At 48.2% G+C, this 15,138-nt stretch overlaps 2 protein-coding genes across 4 annotated transcripts; one reads left to right on the top strand and one right to left on the bottom strand.

The window, feature by feature from the left end:
- Positions 1–1,835: 1,835 nt before the first annotated feature.
- Positions 1,836–3,363, bottom strand: LOC136356731 (serine/threonine-protein phosphatase 7 long form homolog). The gene is made up of 4 exons (XM_066310987.1): positions 3,032–3,363; positions 2,642–2,940; positions 2,307–2,565; positions 1,836–2,214 (listed from the first exon to the last, which is right to left on the bottom strand). The coding sequence occupies exons 1-4, from the start codon at positions 3,281–3,283 to the stop codon at positions 1,891–1,893; spliced, it is 1,134 nt and encodes a 377-aa protein (XP_066167084.1). The 5' UTR covers positions 3,284–3,363; the 3' UTR covers positions 1,836–1,890.
- Positions 3,364–10,008: 6,645 nt separating this feature from the next.
- On the top strand, positions 10,009–12,734 carry LOC4339141 (L-ascorbate oxidase homolog). Of its 3 annotated transcripts, none has more exons than XM_015782961.3 (3): positions 10,027–11,583; positions 12,148–12,472; positions 12,594–12,734. In XM_015782961.3, the coding sequence occupies exons 1-2, from the start codon at positions 10,217–10,219 to the stop codon at positions 12,449–12,451; spliced, it is 1,671 nt and encodes a 556-aa protein (XP_015638447.1). In that variant the 5' UTR covers positions 10,027–10,216; the 3' UTR covers positions 12,452–12,472; positions 12,594–12,734. The 3 variants fall into 3 exon arrangements, with proteins under 3 accessions (XP_015638445.1, XP_015638447.1, XP_015638446.1); XM_015782960.3 differs by having other exon boundaries at positions 12,591–12,734; XM_015782959.3 differs by having other exon boundaries at positions 10,009–11,583; positions 12,148–12,734.
- The last annotated feature ends 2,404 nt before the right edge of the window (positions 12,735–15,138 follow it).

The following is a 15,138-nucleotide window of genomic DNA, read 5'->3' as shown; positions in this document are numbered from 1 at the left end:
CTAATGGATTGTTCCTCCAGTCTAAGCTTGCAATTTCCACCCGACGTTCGTACTCCATCCAAGCATGAATGAACTGTATGGTCGGTTCAGGTTGCGTTATCGGCCCGCCACTTGAAGTAACTCTGACTGTGTCAATCCATTGTACGAATTGACATTTCCTTACATCCTCCTATGTACATTCATTTTGGGATAGTTAAGTTAATGATAGTACTGAGGAGTGATGAAAAGAATAGTTGTAATTACCACGAAATCATCGTCGACAATGTTTGGACACACGAAACACCTTTGTCCTCGAGTTCGGTGCCTTACGGACCTTATGACCTGACAACGGTCACCACAACGACACTCCGGACGCTCACGCCACGTGGGGAGTCCTAGGGGATTTACGTGCCATTCTAAAGCCTCAGCAGCAATTCGACGTTCATGCTCATCCTTCCGCCTTAGGTAGTCCGATCTTGTTTCACTACGTGGGTAAGCACGGGTTCCGTCGTTTTGTGGGTTCTCCATGTCTACCCACTCGATGAAGTTGCACATTGGACGATATGTCTGCGTAAGATGTTACAATTGTGTACGAAGAAGTTAGTTTTTTTATCCATTTGAACTTCGAATAGATGAAGCATACCTGATCAAAGTTCGCGCATTGGAAGAATCTCCTGCCCCGAGTTTGTATCATGAGGGAAGACTTGAGTATGCATCCATCCCCACAATCGCACAAAGGACGGTCACACCATGGTGGAAACCAACCAGCAAAAGGATCGCTTCGCCAGTTGAGACGCTCAAGGAATGGCGCTTCCATTTTCGTGTGTTGTGTGCTAGTGGGAAAGAAGATATGAAGAGGTTGCCTTCAGATTGTCAATTATATAGCGTCGTTTTCACTGCAATATATGTGAACTCAATGAGATACATTATTCATTAGATGTGACAAGACGATCACGCGTGGGCGTGATTCACTTTATGTCAACAGGCAGCGCCGAAAGTTGATAGTGACAACTCGAGCTGCCGCTTTTCATGTGTGCTGTTGTGGACTGTGCGCGCTACTGGATCTGACACTACCGTGAAGCGCCGAAAGTGTGTTGTCGTGAGCATAAGTTGTTCTAGCACCATATGAATGAAAAGAACTATGTAGACGAGACAAACACAAGTAGTACTGCAGTAGTAATAGCAAAAGTAGTACTGCTTTACAAGTTTGTAAGCCAAAAGAAACGGTCACATAAGGACTGAAGAGGTAGAACACTACTGACGAGGCCTCTTACCCCTGTCCCTCCTACCCTGCGCCCTAATGTGCCCCTGGGAGTACGTGAGTCAGTCCGGGGGTACGGCACGGCCAACCCGTCCTGCCTGTACAGGTGTGACCTCTGGCTGCTCCTGAGTGTGCGCCTCTGGAGCTCCTCCAAGCTGAGAGGAGCCTAGTACGTCGTGGTGGTGTGCACCGTGCAAGTCGTCGTCGTAGAACTGGCTAGTAGGACCAGTCCTACCGGCGTGAGACGAAGAGGCCCCAGTACTGAAGATCCCGGCTGCAAATCCTGCAGGACAAGGACCATCAGTTTCATACAGGTATTTAATAGTATTAATAAAAAGTAAAGTACCGTGTGGGCGAGGGATCGACGCTCCGTGAGAGGAAGAGCTGGCGAACGCGCCCGAAGAGGTGGCGAACGCCCCTGCGGAGCTCGCGGAAGCGCCGGTCGTGCCTGCGAACGCGCTCGAAGGCAGACGAGGTCCTGCGATGAGGAAACGTGCCGTTAAAACATGGTGACATATTCGTGCAAAAGCTGAAACAAAAATGAACTAATCTCTGGGCTGAACTGTACCGTGCGAAACTGGTGCTGTAGGTCGCACTGCTCCGAAGCTAGGGGCGCTCGAAGGCAAACGAGGTCCTGCGAGGATGGAACATCAAGTTACGACGGGGTGATGTTTTCGTACAAAAACAGAAACAAAACTTAAGAAACCTCTGGGCTGAGCAGTACCGTGCGAAACAGGTACCGTAGGTCGAGGTCCTGCTCCGACGGTAGGCGCGCGAGGCCGTGGTTGTACCGGACCAGCTGGAGGTACGACGTCCACGGCGCTGCGACAGGAGAAGACGCGCATGACCGCACGCATCTTCTCCTGCATCCGGTCGAAGGTCACCCTCTGCTCAACGTCAGTCAAGTGCAAACCTCTGTTCAACCTCACTTGGACTGCGGTGATATCGGCACTGATATCCCGTGCGGCATCAGCCTATGCAAGATGGAAATAAAAAATTCAGTAGTTGTCCTATATTATGCAAGATAAATGAAATAATTGTAAGAACTAATACAAATTCGACGTACCCCCACGAAGTAGTCTCGGTCACGGTGCGTGGGATACGCGTCCGTCACAGCGGCAACGTGCGGCTCTGGGGCGTCTGGAGTGAAGGTCACACGCGCACGAGTGCGAGGAAGGTACCAGCGAAGGTAGTCACGGTAGTTCTCCTCCGTGTGTGGGAAGAGCTCGTTGATCACCTCCTCTGTAGCTAACACCCAGTCGTCAACGTACTGCTGTACACGTGGAGCCCAAAGTGCGCCTGCTAGCTGTCCCCGTCGAGTCAACCTGTGAAGAGAGGTAAATTATATGGCTCGATGAAGTAATTATCATAAAAATTTAGAAATGAACAATCCGAACTCACGAGTGGTCGGCAGGGAGGACGGTCGGCTGCACGTTGCCCGGAAACACCTGCCTAAGTCCGAACTGTCTCATCACACGCTGCGGGCAGTGAGGCTCAACGAAAATGTCGAACACCATCGGCAGGATGGTGAGCCAGTAAGCCTGGTCGCGTGTGCACAACGACGAAAGTCCTAGCGGTGCTCTCGCAGCGACGGCCTCTTCTGTGTACGGCTCCCAGATGACGTCGCTCGGCTGGAGACGGTCAAACTCGAACACGAAGTCCGGGTAACCTCGTCTCACCTGGACGTGAGCGTAACGACGCTGCAATAAACATGATCGGAATTAGACATGTTATGTGAAGAAAAAAAAGAAGACGACTGATAAACTTATAACGCAGCGAAGTTGCACTAACCCCACGTCGACACCAGTAAGTCCCCATCGTGGGACCGTCCTCTGGCCACTGCGCGCTGCGACCAACCCCGTAGGGTGCGCTGTCCACCACTGGTCGACCTATGGCAAACCTCTCGGCTGCCCAAAGCTGAAGCAACATAGGGCAGCTAGCGATGATCGCTCCCGCGTCTGTCTTCGTGCACGCCTCACAGAGGACATGGTACGTGGCTGCTAGAACGTGTGAGCAAGGAAGGTGATGAAGCTTCGGCTTCATACAACTGCAGGTACATCCACCATCCGCCTTCAAGACACATTCCTGCACGGCTTGCTTGCGATAGATACCACGCCTGCTCCTATCAACACACATTATTTCATACCGATGCACTTGTGTGCCTTGAGCAACAACTCTATGTCTCCGTGCCTTTTTGATTTTATCTTCCATGTACTTTATCACTACGTTGCCAAACACTATGTTGTTATCGGCCATGGACGGACCAATTTTCTTGTATCGATCCCTAAAGTACGCTTGCGTGCCGTGAAGGATGAATTCAACAATAGCAACCAATGGAAGTACCCGAACTCCTCGCATTACCTAGTTGTACACCTCTGCCAAATTGGTTGTCATTATGCCATACCGAGATCTATCGGTGTCGAATAATAGAGACCACTTCTCCTTACGCTCATTCTCAATCCACTGAGTGAAATTTCTGATGGACGACCCTGACCTCCTTCTCATTGTTGGTGGGTCATCATGTAATGCACCAAGAGGTATGGGAGGCTCGTCACCTTCAACTTGTGGTCTGCGAGATTGCTCATCTGTTTGCTTCATTGTCAACTCATCCAACTTGTCCCACAACTCATTAAATTTCTTCTCTTGGCTCTGTGCACATAGCCTCTTAAAGAGCTCCATAAGATGCTTGTTCTTGAATTGCTTGTAGAAATTTGCACCCATGTGACGCATGCACTACCGACTCCGAACATCAGGCCACTTAGCTGGAAGTCCCTTCTCATCCCAACCGTTCTGCAAGTAGTCAATAGCCCGCAACATACCCGCATGACGATCATGTATAAGGCAAACGTTGGGCCTCATACGCACCACTGCAATGTGCACTCTCTCTAGGAACCAGTACCAGCTTTCAGTGTTCTCACTCTCTACAAATGCAAAAGCCATAGGTAGAACCTGGTTGTTCCCATCACACCCAATTGCTGTCAATATCTGACCTCGGTATTTACCTGTCATAAAAGTTCCATCTATGCATAGAACAGGTCGACAATGCACAAAAGCATTGATGCAAGCACCCAATGAGAAAAAGGCTCTTTGCAGCACACTCTTTGTTCGATCATCAACCGATGTAAATGTATGTAGGTCATAGTAAGTATTATTATTCCTCTGGGCAATGGTGGCTAACAAACGAGGCAAATTATCATAAGAAGCTTCAAATGTGCCATACCTCATCTCAATAATCTTTTGTTTGGCTCTCCAGGCCTTTGCATAGCTTATAGTGTACTTGAATTTGTTCTCGATGTGCCTAATAATTGATTTTGGTTCAAAGCCAATGTTACCAACAACACTGCTGTACATCTCACTTGCCACAAAAGCTGAAGTGATGTTTCGGTGATACTTCTCCACCCCTTGTAAGTAGCACTTGTGCTCGGTCACAATGCTAACTTTCCAATAATCATTCCATTTACCCTTATATGCATGGACACGCCACGGACAATCTTCCTTCATGCACCTCACTTCATACACATAATTTGTTGACTTGACCACCCTAAACTCTCTCTGCAAGGAAACTGCCCAATGCTTCACCGCCTCCTTCATCTCATCCTTATGAGCATACCTTGCACCGTCAATTACCTCGTTCTCCTTATACTCCCAGGGTACATGATCACCCTCTGATATAACAAGTCCAGAGAAGTCCTCATTTGCCCAATCAGTGGCCATTACATCACCTTCCTCATCGGATGATGCGTCGTCGTCCGCTTCCTCATTATCCGAATCTTCCCTCTCCATTTCATCAACAATTATACCGACTCTCTCCCCCTCATCCGCCATGCCCATGGCCTGCTCCTCCCTTGGTTGATTTTCCTCATTTTGCATCGATGGTCCAACAACATCCCCTGCATTGATAGGACCCTCTACATCTTCGGTTTGCATTGAAACATTTATATCTTTCTCTTGTACCGACACAAATATAACGAGGGGCCATGACCGTTCAAAAGCCATTTCCACATACCGTCTCCAAGCAGCAGTGCTGTCCATCGGCATTAGTTCCCAAAAATAACCTTCTGTTGCACGACTCACTACAACTGATACTGACATTGTGTAGACTTCTTGGTCTATTCTAAATCCTCTCAACAACCAACTATAAATTGACTGAAATGTTCTCTCCGCAGGCCTATCGATGCCCTTAGATGTCATTACAAAATCTGACAGATCAACACCATCTGGACCAAATCTAATATTTCCTTCACCGTGAACTATCTGAAATGTGACCTTATTTGACATTGTGCCTGATGAAAACAATAACTGCGTTAACCTCGCATTTCTGTACTACGCCCTAAGTTACATTCTCTACAATATTGTTCTCCAAAATTCTAAAAGTAGGTTACATTCTCCAGATCAAACTAAACTACATCTTACAATTAACACTACTGTCTATGTCTCAATTCATACTATTATATTCTATGCTCTGGATCTACACATATGTGCTGTGTGCTACAGATATGCTAAAATATATGGAACTAAAACTAAAACGCAACATATATACTCAAACATAACATATTAGTACAAATGCAAAAGATGTATGGGAGCAAACCTGTGATGAAGTGAGCGAACCAGCAGGGCTTCGCCGCTCCCCTTCTGCTGCCCTCCCCTCTCTCTCTTTCGTTTTTTTTGGATTTTTAGTGAATATAATGAAATTTCAGAGAGGGGGGACTGGGCTTTATAGGGGGGAGGCAAAAATCGCCCTCCCCCAGGGCGGCAAGGGGGCCGCCTGCAAAATTCCATGCCCCCTCGCCGCCCATTTGCAGGCGGCCCCCCGCACAGTACAAAATCGCCCTAGCGGAGGGCGGCAAGGGGGCCGCCTGCAAATTTCGTTGACGGCCGTCGCCCGAAAGCGAACGGCCGTCTGCCACGTCATTTTCGCCGCCCTCTGGGATGGTGATTTTTAAAAATCGCCCTCCCAGAGGGCGGTAGGCGACTACTTCCGTCAATTTTCAAAATGGAAAACTATTTTTGTAAAACTTTTAATAAAAAAAATTAAAAATAAAAAAAATTCCCAACACGCGCGTCCCCCGCGGCTGGTTGGTGGGCCGGCCCAGTATATACAGCGTCGCGTGGGCTCTCGCAAGCCGTGGGCTCTCTCTCTCTCTCTAGTCCGCTTCTTCCCTGAGTTCTTCGTCTTCCCCAACCTCACGCGCTCTAGCGCGCAATGGCGAGGACGGGGCGGCGCGGGGCGGCGCCGCCGTTGCTGCTGGCGGCGACAACGCCGACGGGGTTCTGCGAGACCAATGGAGTGGACGGTGAGTTGATCTCTCAGCACTCACTACCGGCGAAAAGCAAAAACTGCTTGGCTCTCGGCTAATCCTTGGAGAAATATTCTTGGGGCAGTTGACGCGCTGCGGGGTCTGATGCAGCAATGGAGGAACTACCCGTCGAGCTGGAACTCCGGCGACCCCTGCGGCGGCGGGTGGGACGGCGTCATGTGCAGCAACGGGAGGGTGACATCGCTGTAAGAGCCCAGCTCCTTCTGCTGCTAATCACCATATCACGCGAGATCATTAGAGTTCCGGTCACATCATGACGAAATTTTTTTTATAAGTTAGACCTTTTAAAAATATAATTTTATTAAGAGACCACCCGGAAAAATATTTTCAAAACTAAACCTTTTGACTATGCCAATAGCAGTGGCGTGGCCAAACAGAGTGGCGGCACCAATGGTCATGGCATGGCAAGAGCTGCCCCATGGCGATCGTTGCTGTTGAAATCGTCAACCGGGCGCCAATGTGGCAGTTTTGCCACGCCCGGTACTTGCCACGCCCGGTTTGCTGGCGTGGCAAACTGTTTAAATATTTTAAAGGAAAGTGTCATGGTTAGTTTGTAAAGAAAAGCTGTTTAAAAGTTCATGTGTGGGATTAGTTTGTATTTAAAAAAATAGTACTTGACGAAGCTTGGGGCTCCTCACCGGGAGACCGCACAAGCCCCCCTTTGCCGGTTCGGCCGGGGGCGCTAGGTGAGTTTCTTCACCCTCGATCTGTGGAATGTTCGCGAGAGAGCAAAACGCACGAGACACGGGCGATGTAGACAGGTTCGGGCCGCTGAGAAGCGTAATACCCTACTCCTGTGTTCTGGTGGATCTGTGTGTGAAGGAGTTACAGAGAGTCGGAGAGCAAGAGAGTTCAGGCTCTAGAACCCCTCTTCCTCTTTCTCTCCTCTACGAGCTCAGGTATTCTCAGAGTCGTCTCAGAGTCCTCCCTCCCTTTTTCGTTCTCCATCATCCCTTTTCGGTGGGCAAGGTCCTCCTTTTATATCTCAAGGGGATACCACATGCACCACTTCTACCTACTCTTCTTTTGGGTGGGGACCCACCCTATCTTGACCAAAAACTTGGCTCGCGCCTTCGCCTGGAAGCTAAATCACAGCTTGTCCTTGAGTGAGGCCCAGCGCCGTCACTCGCCTCCACTTCGCCGGAAGTAGATGCAGCGTGGGAGCACGGTTGTCTGCCGATGACGTGACCGGCGTCAGACCAGTCACAGACCGGTCATTCTTGTCCACCACGCGTCAGTTTAGCATGCCGCACATCTGCCCTTCTTCATACAATGACTTCCTTGTAATGGTTGCGATGAAGCCTGGCATGAATCTGGCCGGGACTGACGTGCCAACTCCAGGAGTTAGCACGCCGGCTCCGGCTAGGGACGAGTGCCTGGAGGCTCTCATCATTCCGACGGGACGGGGCGAGGCGTGTGACAGGCCGCCTGTTGCCACCTAACCCGCGATCTGACCGGTGTCACACACTGCGACCGGTCACGGACCGGACGAGCGCGCGCTGCGCTGCATTAAATGCGGCGTGGCGCGCTCGTCCAAGCCGCAATAAATGCAGTTAGGTGAGCCCCGCTGTGCTCACCTAACCCATACACGTGGCGCCAAAATCACAGGGGGTCGGGGCGCCCCTGCCCTCGGGGCCGAAACGGGAGCGGCCCGACCCCTCGGGGAGACAGAGGGAGGGGTGGCCATGTCACCCTCGGGCCCGACCCCCCCGAGGGGGTCAGGCCACGTGGGTGACCGCGGCTGCCCAAGCTTCTAGTCACGATACCCCCGGTCCCATGTCACCGACAGTACTAAATGGGTAAAGATTGGATAAAGTATATGGGGTATTTGTGAGGTATTATTAGAAAACTTCGTGTGGTTTTGATGGACCTGTTTTATGTGTTGAAAATATGAATGGTTATAGGGTGTGTTTGCAAGTGCAGGATGGGAACTCATCCCTCCTGCACGCAAAACGGAGCGGCTTTTTAACACATGATTAATTAAATATTAGCTAATTTTTTTAAAAAAAATGGATTAATTTGATTTTTTTAAGCAACTTTCATATAGAAATTTTTTGCAAAAAACACACCGTTTAATAGTTTAAAAACGTGCGCGCGAAAAACGAGGGAGAGGGGTTGGGAACATGGGTTTGCAAACACAACCATAGTATTGGCGATTCCTTTTCGTTTGAGTAAATTTTACAAAACTACAGGTATTTTGACCAAATTATCACAAAACTACAGATTTAAGGAGTTGTATCATAAAACTACACATTTAGCATCAAATTTATCACAAAACTGCAGATTTTAGGTTAAGTATCACAAAAATACATATTTAATATTGAACTTATCACAAAACTATAACTTTTGGAGTTTAAATCCCTAGCACCATTGTTATGGTGGAGCTATAAACATTATTACTTTGTGATTAAATTGGTTCTAAACCTTTAGTTTTATGATAATTTAGTAACTAAACGTGTAGTTTTGTAACACTTCATCTTTAATATGTAGTTTTGTGCTAAATTTGGTGCTAAATGTGTAATTTTGTGATATAATTCCTTAAATATGTAGTTTTGTGATAGTTTGGTTATAATATCTGTAGTTTTATGAAATTTACTCTTTTCGTTTTCACTGCAATTTGGAATGATGGAATTGACTAGATCCGGCATTACCGATGGGCTGCCGAACGCTGTGATGCGGTTGATCTTGAGCGATCCGGGACGCCACAAGCACCGATGGGTTCTGGGAGTTCATACGGCTGGTGCAGCAGTGTGTCAATAGCAGCCGGGATGTGCGCCCAACCATGGTCGCCGTCGAGAGGAGGATCGAAGACATCCTGAACTCGGTTGTCAGGTCATCCACCACCGGGTTCATGACTGCCGGAGGCGACACACCCAGCAACGAGCCAAATCGTGAAGATAACGGAAACGAGCCAAATCCCAGCAACGAGATCGCCAGGGACTAGTAGTACGTACAGCAGTGGTGATTTGTCATATAGGTGTATATCGGCTGTTTTCGCATCTCAAGGCCTCAAGCAGTGTGTGCAATCTGGAGTAGTATATAAATATGTAAAATGTTCATTTCGATATACTGTCAAATGCGTGTAAATTAACCAATGCTAAAACAACACACTGTGACTAAATTTACTGAGTTGGATGATGAGGATGATTATGTTGCGTGCACACCTGATCAGGAGGACATATAATATAGGCCATTTGGGCCGTCTTGGACACCACCGTTTGATTTGTATGAAGTTGGGCCGAACTATGCAAGCCCAGAGGCGCTGCCTCTGTGCCACGGCCCACGGGCATCGCTGGATGGTCAAGCAGGTGATCGGTGGAGCGCCAATGGCGGCGGCGAGACACACAGCGCGGCGCGCGCGCGAACGTGCGGACGCGCGCGCCCCGGCCACGGCCGCCGCGCTCGTCTCCTGGCCTCCCGCGCCCGCTACAAATGGCGGCCCCGGCGTCCCCTCCTCACTCCGAAGCTTCCCGGTTGACGACCTCTCCGGTCTCCCCCCTCACCCCACCGCAACCCGGGACGTCTTCCATGGCCGCCGCCGCCGCCGCCCCCGCCTACTAAACCACCCTACCCACCCCCTCCAAACTCCCACACATTACATCCTTCAAAGAGAGCATCACACACACACACACACCAGCCTAGCGATCACATTTCCACGATGACGACGACGACGCGAGTGGCGGCCGCCGCCGCCGGCGTGCTGCTGGTGGCGGCGGCGCTGGCCGGCGTGGCGCGCGGCGAGGACCCGTACGTGTTCTTCGAGTGGAAGGTGACGTACGGCACCAAGACCCTCCTGGACGCGCCGCAGAAGGTGATCCTGATCAACGGCGAGTTCCCGGGCCCGCGGATCAACTGCTCGTCCAACAACAACATCGTGGTGAACGTGTTCAACCAGCTGGACGAGCCGCTGCTCTTCACCTGGAACGGGATGCAGCACCGCAAGAACTCGTGGCAGGACGGCCTCGCCGGGACGCAGTGCCCCATCGCGCCGGGCACCAACTACACGTACAAGTGGCAGCCCAAGGACCAGATCGGCAGCTTCTTCTACTTCCCGTCGCTGGGGATGCACCGCGCCGCCGGCGGCTACGGCGGGATCAGCGTCGTCAGCCGCCTGCTCATCCCGGTCCCGTTCGACCCGCCGGCCGACGACCACATGGTGCTCATCGGCGACTGGTACACCAAGGACCACGCCGCCATGGCCAAGATGCTCGACGCCGGCAAGAGCTTCGGCCGCCCGCACGGGGTGGTCATCAACGGCAAGTCCGGCAAGGCCGCCGCCGACCCGCCCATGTTCACCGTCGAGGCCGGCAAGACGTACCGGCTCCGCGTCTGCAACGTCGGCATCAAGGCGTCGCTCAACTTCCGCATCCAGGGCCACGACATGAAGCTGGTGGAGATGGAGGGCTCCCACACGGTGCAGGACATGTACGACTCCCTCGACGTCCACGTCGGCCACTGCCTCTCCGTCCTCGTCGACGCCGACCAGAAGCCCGGCGACTACTACGCGGTGGCGTCCACGCGGTTCATCCACGAGGCCAAGTCGGTGTCAGCCGTCATCCGCTACGCCGGCTCGAGCACGCCGCCGTCGCCGGCCGTGCCGGAGCCGCCGGCGGGATGGGCGTGGTCGATCAACCAGTGGAGGTCGTTCCGGTGGAACCTGACGGCGAGCGCCGCCCGCCCCAACCCGCAGGGGTCCTACCACTACGGCCAGATCAACATCACGCGCACCATCAGGCTCATGGTCTCCCGGGGCCACATCGACGGCAAGCTCAAGTACGGCTTCAATGGCGTCTCCCACGTCGACGCCGAGACGCCGCTCAAGCTCGCCGAGTACTTCAACGTCACCGACGGCGTCTTCAGGTACAACCAGATGACCGACGTGCCGCCCGCCGTCAATGGCCCCCTCCACGTCGTCCCCAACGTCATCACCGCCGAGTTCCGCACCTTCATCGAGATCATCTTCGAGAACCCCGAGAAGAGCATGGACTCCGTCCACCTCGACGGCTACGCCTTCTTCGCCGTCGGGTACGTACATACATCGCCCCCCATTACTACTACCTCCATTAACCTTTTATTAAAGATAGGCTTGGCCATTCATTTTATTTTTAAAAAATTATATAAGTATCATCTATTTTATTGTAATTTGATTTATCGTCAAGTGTGCTTTAAACATAATTTGATTTTTTTTATATTTGCATAAAAAATTGAATATTATGAATGATGTATATGATCTGATACTACTGTTAACTAACTTACTGATGCGCATAATAATAAAATTTTTTAATAAGACGAATGATATAAAAAAAGTTTTTTAAATTACCTCCATTTATAATATACGATGTTTTTTTTACTTTTAACATTCGTTTATAATATATGTTTTTTCACAAACGTTTGAGTTTTGACCATTTATTTTATTTAAAAATAATTATGCAGTTATCATCTATTTTATTGTAATTTTATTGTAATTTGATTATTGTCGAGTGTACTTTAAATACGATTTGATTTTTCTATATTTACATAAAATTTTTAAATAAGATAAATGATGGATACGATCTGATGCTACCGTTGACTGACTGACTGATGGCGCAGGATGGGGCCGGGGAAGTGGTCGGCGGAGGAGAGGAAGACGTACAACCTGCTGGACGGGGTGAGCCGGCACTCGGTCCAGGTGTACCCGAGGTCGTGGACGGCGATCATGCTGACGTTCGACAACGCCGGGATGTGGAACGTGAGGTCCAACATCTGGGAGAGGCACTACCTCGGCGAGCAGCTCTACATCAGCGTCGTCTCGCCGGCGAGGTCGCTCCGGGACGAGTACAACATGCCGGAGAACGCCCTCCGCTGCGGCAAGGTCGTCGGCCTGCCGCTGCCGCCGTCCTACCTCCCGGCCTAATTCATCGATCGATGCATATATGTACTGAACCCGATGACATTCTTCTCTTGTTCTTGACATTTTTTGTGATCTTTTGCTTAATCTGGCGAAATAATCAACTTAATTTGGGCTCGTGCTTATTGCATGTCCCCGCGAAAAGAAGAACAAAAGAGGAGTGGAAACTGAAACGTACGTCCTATGAAGAAGCTGAGCGCCGTCGTCGTCAGCTGGATGTAATTTCGATATGCCCTCTAAAAACCATTGTAATGGTGGAGTTATATTATACATATGATTTCATCGCTCACATATATATATATATATATATATATATATATATATATATATATATATATATATATATATATATATATATATATATATATATATATATATATATATACTAGCTACTGATGAGTTAAAAAAACCCCATTTTTTTTTCAAGTGTGATTAATTTATCATTATTTGTCAGTCGATGTTTTTTTCAATCTTACGAATTACGTTTGAAATCGAATGACCTGTAGCTCAAGCCCTACCCATCTACACGATGGGAGTGTTTAAGATGCCGGAACATTTCTGTAATGATTAGTAAATGATATTCGCTTTATCCAAAAAGTGTTAAGCATATTTCATATTTATAGTTTTGATGTGCTAAATTTATTGTCAACGAGAACCTAAGCAACCATCTTAATATATAATTTATTGGTTTGTTACATTGGGGACGAGTTAATTACTTCTTGATTTTGGTGACAAAAAGAAATGTGCCTTATATTTTTGTTAACAACCAAATTTGGTAATATCGGCATCGGAAAAGAAGATTAGATCGAAGTGGAGTCGAAGGCGGAGATCGATTTGAGAACAGAGCAAGAATCGGCTGGAGTCCAGATCGGCTACGATTAGGATCGGCTGGGTCTGAGTCGGACTAGGTAAGCCGATGCAGCCGATTCCGACAATACGACTTGGTGTATGACATCGGGTTGAATTGAGGTGCTTCAAGATAATTGCCGCACATGGATAGAGTCCTGAGAAGGCAATTGTATCTATTAATTAAAATATTTTATGTAATTTCCTTAAAGATATGTTTGGGTAAAAGTCTGTCGCAAAGACTTATGGTATCTTAGATTTTGTTAGAGATAAGAGTCGTGTCCGATATGGACATAGTTTGTAATTTTCGGGTATAAATAGACCCCGAACCCCATGTAATCAATTAACACACACGTTCAATACAATTTCGGCGCATCGCCACCCTTTTGCTTTTGTTTTATTTCGACGAGTTCTTACTTTCGGGTTGAGCTGCATCGGTTTCGATCTTCAACAAGAGGTAAAACTTGTTATGACGGCTTGCGTTCTCGGGATTAGTGCTTACATCTTTATGATACTCTAATCTTGTTTATGTAATTCATCGAGTTATCATATATCTTACATAATCTCTAGCAATATCACCATCTAACCCACAATCGGCTAACATCTGTTAACAGAGGGTAGCCGATTAGGTTAGATATCGACGTTGGTTTAGATTATATAAGATATCTACCACTCTATGAAACTTCAGCGGCTTGATTGTCTAGATATTGTTCTTCTTTTCATACTTAATGCTGTATCAGTTGAGTTTGATCTATTAAGTCATGCTTAGAATATCAATCTCTAGCCTGCCTTCTGGTTACCGATTAGGGTAGTATCGGAGTTTCAGCCGATCTTATCTAATTTAACTATATTTGCTCTATATGCTTCATTGACACGTTAAATCTGCCCTTTATGTCAAGATATTATTGCATCCAAGTATATTAAGCTTCTGTTTGTTATATTCTGCTTGTTTTAACATCTTAATATAGAGTCGTATCGGAGTATTAGCCGATATATGCTAGATCTATCCGATCGGCTATGGTACGAACATATATAGTCCTGTTATTAATATATATTTCGATCTAAGTGATTTATACTGTCTCGGCACGGCGACCGATCTATCCCAATCATTTGATTTAAGTATATATCGATATAATAATTGTATATTGCTAATATCTACAGCCGATCAAGTAGATTTAATTCTTTATTACCTATTTACAAACGCCGATCGATTTACATATGACATCGGCTCAAAGATAAATGATATGTCATCGGCACCTAGCCGATCGGCTATCGTTTATAGATTTAACCGCGGTTTCTTTGTATCTATTTCTTGTTGATTGCAGGATCAAATCAACTGGCACGCTAACACACCCGAAGGCGAGCTTTGGACCTGCACTGGAGTTAAGCAGATCTCCCAGGCCTCGTGTTTTTCGTCAACACGCTTTTGGCACGCCCGGTGGGACAGATTAGGAGTCAGATAAGCAATTTTCTTCATGGCCGAGAAACTACCGCCATCACCGTCCTCGGCTAGCCCAGGATTTGTTAAAGAAAAAATCCAAAAGTTATGTTTCACGGACGTTGATGAAGGGAACATTGTGACCATCAATCCAGAAAAGTTCACACCTGATCAAAAGAAAGATTTTGACGCGATGATGCAGCAAGGTGTTCGCAAATAAAACCGTAGCCTCCTTGTTAGACCGACATGTCATTCTTTTCCCCGGCTTGCTGAGTACGTTAAGTACTCACCCTTGCCCCTTATAATAATCTATAGAGTTTGAAGATGAAGACGTCGACCTGACAGCTGAGGAGTATCTCCAGGAGCAAGTTGAGTATGAAGACTTCTAGATGTTTTGTGCCTAGCCCCA

Source organism: Oryza sativa, chromosome 5, assembly GCF_034140825.1.
Source record: "Oryza sativa Japonica Group chromosome 5, ASM3414082v1".
NCBI lineage: Eukaryota > Viridiplantae > Streptophyta > Magnoliopsida > Poales > Poaceae > Oryza > Oryza sativa.
The sequence above is the reverse complement of the archived record's forward strand: the minus strand, read 5'-3'. Positions and strand labels throughout refer to the sequence as shown.

Bases quoted from the DNA above. Each gene is read 5' to 3' on its own strand.
- LOC136356731 (XM_066310987.1), bottom strand. From the start codon at position 3,283: ATGAAGCCGAAGCTTCATCACCTTCCTTGCTCACACGTTCTAGCAGCC. The intron at 2,941-3,031 runs GTTAGTGCAACT...TGTTTATTGCAG, and splicing joins CTTACTGGTGTCGACGTGGG to CGTCGTTACGCTCACGTCCA. The intron at 2,215-2,306 runs GTACGTCGAATT...CATCTTGCATAG, and splicing joins ACCGAGACTACTTCGTGGGG to GCTGATGCCGCACGGGATAT.
- LOC4339141 (XM_015782959.3), top strand. From the start codon at position 10,217: ATGACGACGACGACGCGAGTGGCGGCCGCCGCCGCCGGCGTGCTGCTG. The intron at 11,584-12,147 runs GTACGTACATAC...CTGATGGCGCAG, and splicing joins TACGCCTTCTTCGCCGTCGG to GATGGGGCCGGGGAAGTGGT.